General features: G+C 43.1%; 1 protein-coding gene across 2 annotated transcripts in view; it reads left to right on the top strand.

The window, feature by feature from the left end:
• Nucleotides 1–4: 4 nt before the first annotated feature.
• The window catches only part of LOC127692852 (24-hydroxycholesterol 7-alpha-hydroxylase), a 92,466-nt gene continuing 85,985 nt past the window's right edge, over nt 5–6,485 (top strand). For both annotated transcript variants that reach the window (XM_052193449.1, XM_052193448.1), the window contains exon 1: nt 5–506. In XM_052193449.1, coding sequence (XP_052049409.1) covers nt 321–506 — 186 coding nt within the window. In that variant the 5' untranslated portion in view covers nt 5–320. The remainder of the gene's footprint in view (nt 507–6,485) is intronic.

Here is a 6,485-nt window from a genome sequence, read left to right as displayed (position 1 = left end):
TTACTTGAGTTCCACCACCACAGGGTGTGTTCTTGCCGACAGGTCCTAACCCAGGCCATCACAGTTCAACTCAATGCAAAAATCACCCCAAAACTGGGGCGGGGCAAAGGAACACAAAGTTTCTTGGCTCAAAGTTTACAAGACCGGGAAGGCAGCCACAAGGCAAAAATCACCCCAAAACTGGGGCGGGGCAAAGGAGCTACAGTTATGCAAAGTTTCTCGGCTCAAAGTTTACAAGACCTGGAGTGTTCCTCAGTCAGCAGGGGAGTAGGAAATGTCCCTGGAGTAGGACATTTTCAAACATCTGTTTACTCTGGAAGATGGGCATCATGGAATTATTCACACCAATAGCAATCGCTGTCCTGGGAAGCTGCGTTCTTTTCTTATTCTCCCAGTGGAAGAATTTGCGTGGACCCCCATGCATCCAGGGCTGGATTCCCTGGATCGGAGCTGGATTTGAGTTTGGGAAAGCCCCTCTTGAATTTATAGAAAAAGCAAGAATTAAGGTATGTAAACAGTGCCAGAGAGTTTGGAGGGAGGTAGTATTTCCTTTAAAAATTTTTCTTTTATTAAACTCAGTGTTGGAACATTGGACATAGATATACTTCAGGCAATCGTCTACTCTGTGTCTCTTCACAGCTTGTTGGAAGTGGACAGGTCTTTCGACTGTTAGAAATTCTCTACAGTTAATTCTAAGTGCGTGTTTATTAACATGCTCGTAGTTGGGGGCGGGAAGATAAGAGTTTCCATGATTTCAGTTTGTGAAAAGGAGTAATTAATTTATATCACAAGTAGAGGTAACTTCGATTTTATAAAGCTTGATTTGCTAAATTGATCTTTATAGATTAAAAGCGCCCCAATATTCTTTCTTTCTCTCCCCATCCTTACCACCAGATACTAGTTTTATTGGAGATACTAGTCCCTCCCTCCCTAACGCCCTGCCTCAGGAGATAAGTAATGGATTCCACTGGAAGGGTTTTTTTTTTTTATTCGATATATTTTTATTTACATTTCAAATGATTTCCCCTTTTCTAGCCCCCCACTCCCCGAAAGTCCCTTAAGCCCCCTTCTCTCCCCCTGTCCTCCCACCCACCCCTTCCCACTTCCCCGTTCTGGTTTTGCTGAATACTGCTTCACTGAGTCTTTCCAGAACAAGGGGCCACTCCTCCTTTCTTCTTGTACCTCATTTGATGTGTAGATTATGTTTTGGGTATTCCAGTTTTCTAGGTTAATAACCACTTATTAGTGAGTGCATACCATGATTCACCTTTTGAGTCTGGGTTACCTCACTTAGTATGATGTTCTCTAGCTCCATCCATTTGCCTAAGAATTTCATGAATTCATTGTTTCTAATGGCTGAATAGTCCTCCATTGTGTAGATATACCACATTTTTTGCATCCACTCTTCTGTTGAGGGATACCTTAAAGCAGTTACTGAATGTTGAGCATTTTAGAGAAGACACTTTTACTGCCCGGCCTTTTAATTTTTATTCATACTTTGTCTACTAAGACCTCACTGTGTTTTCGGTTGGGAAGACGGCTTGGTGGATGAAGTGCTTTCTGTAGCAAGCAGGAGAGCCTGAGTCCTTTCCCCAGACTCCAGGTTCAGCGAGAGAGACTTTGTCTCAAAAAATAAGGTGGAGGGCCAGCAAGAAGGCTCCGTGGATAATGGTGACTGCTGCTGGGCCTGTCAGATTGTCCTCAGACTTTCACATGGGTGCTGTGATACACATATGCCCACATACATGTAAACACAATATGTGAATAATATTTTATCATTTAGTAGTTCTCCTAGTCTCTCTCTGTCTCTCTGTCTTTGTCTCTGTCTTTCTCTCTGTCTCTCTGTTTCAGTCTCTCTCTCTCTCTCTCTCTCTCTCTCTCTCTCTCTCTCTCTCTGTGTGTGTGTGTGTGTGCACTCCTGTAGGTGTTCTAAACCATGTGTGAGGAAGCACATAAAGTTCAAAGATTTGCACCACGGTGTCTTCCTAATCCTTTTTTCTACTCTATTTTGTTGGGAGAAACTGACTCTGGAGTTTATCCTTTATCTGTCCAGCTAGACTGGCTGTTCAACAAACTCGGCGAATTGCCTGTCTCTGTCTTCTCCCACCCCTCAGGGTGGTGCTTCTGGAGAACTAGAGATGCGAGCTTCTGTGCCTGACCCGGGGTCTGGGGATTTGAACTCTGATCCTCATGTTTGCACAGCAAGCACTTTGTCCACTGAGCCATATGCTAGTCTTTTATGGCTTCATTTCATCAAATAAGGGTAAGAGGTTTTACTTGAATCCCAATAGCTGAGTGATATGGGATGCTGCTTTTCGCTGTTTCAACAAATACCTCAATGGATATTCTTATGTGCATGTAGTTGTACATTTAAAACTTATTTGTGTTGAGGCCTGCCATGCTAGCACATTTTGTTCCACACCTGCCAGCTATTTCATATTGATACTGTACTATGCCTGCCCATCATTGACGACAAATAATAATTTAACTGTTACCTGACAATATACCCCGTTACTGTATGAAGTTTGTTAAGCCTAAGAAATTCCACCACTATAAGCTTTACTTAGGACCCATCAAATTAAAGGTCAGTGTGAACTGTCAGGTTTAAAATGGCTTGGGTCAGGACCCACTCCGGGCAGCACTTCCAGCACCTGCATGTGTGCCCATTGTGGTTTTCCCGCTTTTAGCCGTTATATGCTGGCCCTAAGAAATGTCCAGAGTGAAGCTTTCAGCACCCGAGCTGTTGCTCTGGCTGATCGGTTGGGTTGTGCATTCAGTAACTGAGATGAGTGTTCATGTCCTTTGTGGAGTGACTCCTGGACCCCAACAATCTGACTGTTTCTTCAGGATAAACGCCAAAGATAGATTTGCCTGTGGGGAAATGCACAATTTAATTTTTTATGATCGAATTGTGTTATTATTGTACTGCATTGAAAAAGATCTAATATATACTTTTAATCTTTGCTTAAATGTATACATTTGCTTACCGTATTAAATTCTGTACCATACTGGATTCCATAGTTATGTGAGATGTTTACTAGTCTAGTACATGAAAAATGAAAAGGGATCTTTCCTAAATGTATTTATTTGTTTCCCACAGCCTTCCATGGGCATATAAGTTTAGTAATTTTTAAAGAATGTTTGAGAAGGCTATCTCAGATCAAATATGTGTGAGGTTTCTGTAGTTTTCTGGGTCAAACAAAACAATAAGAGCCTACCATTATGTTATGTGACACAGTGTGTGTGTGTGTGTGTGTGTGTGTGCTTTCTCTTATACTCAAAAGCTATAGCACCATTGATGTTTGAATCCCAGAAGGTAATTTTAAGACTTATTCTTATGGTCAGGATAATAAAAAGTACATCAGAGACCTTTAAAGCATGTAAACTAAAAGATTCAAAGCAGGAATGATCACTGGCCCACGCACTCCCTGAACAACCCCCCAAACGCAGAAGGAAAAAGCCTGAACCAGCAGTTTTTTGCTTCTTTGTTTTATACAAGTTCTTACAGATCAATTAGTAGCCTGGCCTGACCTGGGCCTGGCCTGACCTGGGCCTGGCCTTGAACTTAAAGTCCCCCTGCCTGAGTGCTCAGTCCACTGGAGACAGGGAATCAGGTGCGCAGGGCCACACCTTGGTCCCAGTCAGCTTTCCCAGGCTACTTACTTTGCTTTCTCAGACTGATCAGTCAAGAAAAACTGCACCATGGAAGTGCTAAACTTTCTGCAGCCTCTTTGCATGCTCGTGACATCATCAGTCTTAGCGTTAGAATGCAACTTGGAAGACAGTAGCCTGCCTTTTCACAATGTCTGCAGCCAGTCCCAATTTTGATGGGGATTTTTATTTATCTAGAAACTGTATGGGAAACATGGCTTGTTGGACCTTCCGGGAAGGATTTCCAGAAATCCATGAAGAGATTCAGTTGGGGGACTGCAAAAGTCTTCCGTGTAGTTTAATCTTTGAACGAATGATACAGTAGCATTGTTCAACATTTTAAAATGTTAACTGTCAGGACAGGCTTAGAGGTTGACTTAGTCAGTAAGGCATCAGATGTGCAAGCATGAGACCCTTCCACGCACCTGTGATCCCAGGTGGAGAGAACAAGGTCTGTGGGACTTGCTGGGCAGTCACTTAAGCCAGGCCCTGAGCTCCTGGTTCAGGGAGAGACCTTGTCTCAAGAAATCAGATGGGAGCCAAGGAGGAAAACACCTGTGTTGACCTCTGTCTTCTGTATGCATACACGTCCACACACATGGACACGCAAGCATGTAGACACAACTCTAGTGGAAAATGCTGCTGATTCTGTGCCCATTCCAGCCTAATTCTCAGCCATCATTCCCAAGCTCTGTAACACTGCTTCTTCTCTTACTGCTTCTTCTAGCTCACCACGAACTAGAAATGCAGCTCACTGTGGTCGGCAGTGCAGGCTGAGGACTCCTGGGCGCCAGGGCGGGGCTTTACTCTGGTGTACACCAGTATTTCAAGTCCCCCACTGAAAATGAATGCCAGGGTGACACAGGGTGAGGTGAAAGATAGTAAGGCAGTGTTCTCTCAATCAACAACAACAAAAAAAGCAGATAAATAATAATAAATAAAGCAGAAAAGACAAGACACACTTGAGGAGAGCCAGGTATGGGATTAGAAAGGAATTGCCTGTATGTAACACGGAATGGTATAGTGATATGACCTCAGCTGAGGTGGGAGATTGGGGACAGTATTGCTGGTACAGTTTAATTTTCTTCTCTATAAAATTATGACTTTGAAGAAAAAACTTTGAAGGTTAAATACACAAGCTTCAAGGCAGAGGAGAGAGTGTTAGTAAACCATTAGCTACAAGCCAGAAGAAGACTGGATTTAAGGTATAGGTCATTAGCCAAATTAAACAATCCAGTTGGGATATTTCTCAGAACTTGGAGATCACATGTGAGTTCAAAAAGGTTGACACACAATTAGTGACTATGTTGCAGATTTGCTGAAGCTGCACATGTGTGGTTAAACATACAATAATGCTTACAATCACTCAAAACAGTATTTATGTACAAACCAATAGGTTTGATCCATATTTGCCAAGAATCCCCAAATGCCAAGTACAATGGGCAAAGATCTAGCTGGGTGGTGGTGGTTCACACATTTGTAATCTCAACACTTGGGAGGTAGAGGCAGGAGGAGTGGCAGACTGCCCTCTGATTTTGAGGCCAGCCTTGTCTATGGAGTTAGTTCCAGGACAGCCAGGGTTATATGAAGAAACCCTGTCTTGAAAAACCAAAAAGTCGGAGATCCCTTTGGATCAGTGGTTGTGGATTGGTAAAGCCAATAGTAAAGACGCCTGCTGTATTCAAATTGAAATCCAGGAATACTTTCAAATTCTCTGAGAGCTTTATTTTAGATTCTGTGGACATTATTCTAAGATTTAGATGGAAAGGTCAAAGGAACACAAAACAAAACAAAACAAAACAAAACAACAACAACAACAAAACCCAAGAGGAACTATTTCATTCAGTTTCAGTGCTAATAGTCATCAAAACTGTGGTGCCACCAGAGGTGTAAACACAGGGATGGATGGAACGAAATAGAGAATTTGGAAAACCATCCACACAAGTATGCTCAGCTGACTTGGGGCAAAGACACAAAAGCAATTTAATGGAACAGAGGCAGCTTTTCCAAATACTGGTGAAACAGTTACATGCTCATGAGCCAGGAGGAAATAAAAACCCAACAATTTACAAAATAAAATAGGAAATTCAACCTAAGACTCTTGTTGTGGATGGGCATGGTGCTGTTCTTGTGAACCAATCCCCTAATGAATAAAGGAGCCAATCACTGGGCCAATAGGTGGGACTTCCAGGTGATACAGAGGAAGAGAGGAAGCAGGAGGGAGTTACTCCCCTTTGAAGCTGGGATAGCAGAGGGGTAATGTCCCGACCCGCAAGACAGTCAGTGGAGTTCCCTGGAGCACCTAGGAGAGAATGGGGGACAAGAGACGCAAGAGATGGACAGCAAGACAGGAGTTCTGATCAAGATGCAAAATTTTATTTTCTCACACTGCACTATAAAGGAGAGCAAGCAGGATATGGGGAGTGAGTATGAGGGGGCAAACGTTATCTCCAGGGAACAGTCTCTCAGAAGGGGGCAAACATTGTCTCTAGGGAGTAGTCTCTCAGAATTGTCTCTCAGAATCTCATGGGGAAGCTGGCTTCAACTGCAGGAAGTTGGTTTAGCTAAAATGGTCAAGAGGAGATGGAGTGGAAAGAAGTTGCTATGGTAACCTAACTTAACCTAACTGCAGGTGAACTGTGTTAGTTCTGACCAACGCAGGTAAGCTCTGTTTGTACTGACCAATGCTATTTGGCAAACCAGAGAGCTAGTATTTTTCCTTGTAAATGCAGGCTTGAGCATGTAGGATTGCTGAAAGGAGGAGGGTTTGAGATCTATGTGAGAATGGCTCCTGGCAGGGTAAGATGTAGCTGCTATAGTTTCCTAGTGTCATG

Source organism: Apodemus sylvaticus, chromosome 9, assembly GCF_947179515.1.
Source record: "Apodemus sylvaticus chromosome 9, mApoSyl1.1, whole genome shotgun sequence".
In the NCBI taxonomy this organism is placed as follows: Eukaryota; Metazoa; Chordata; class Mammalia; order Rodentia; family Muridae; genus Apodemus; species Apodemus sylvaticus.
This window is presented reverse-complemented; position numbering and strand designations above follow the sequence as displayed.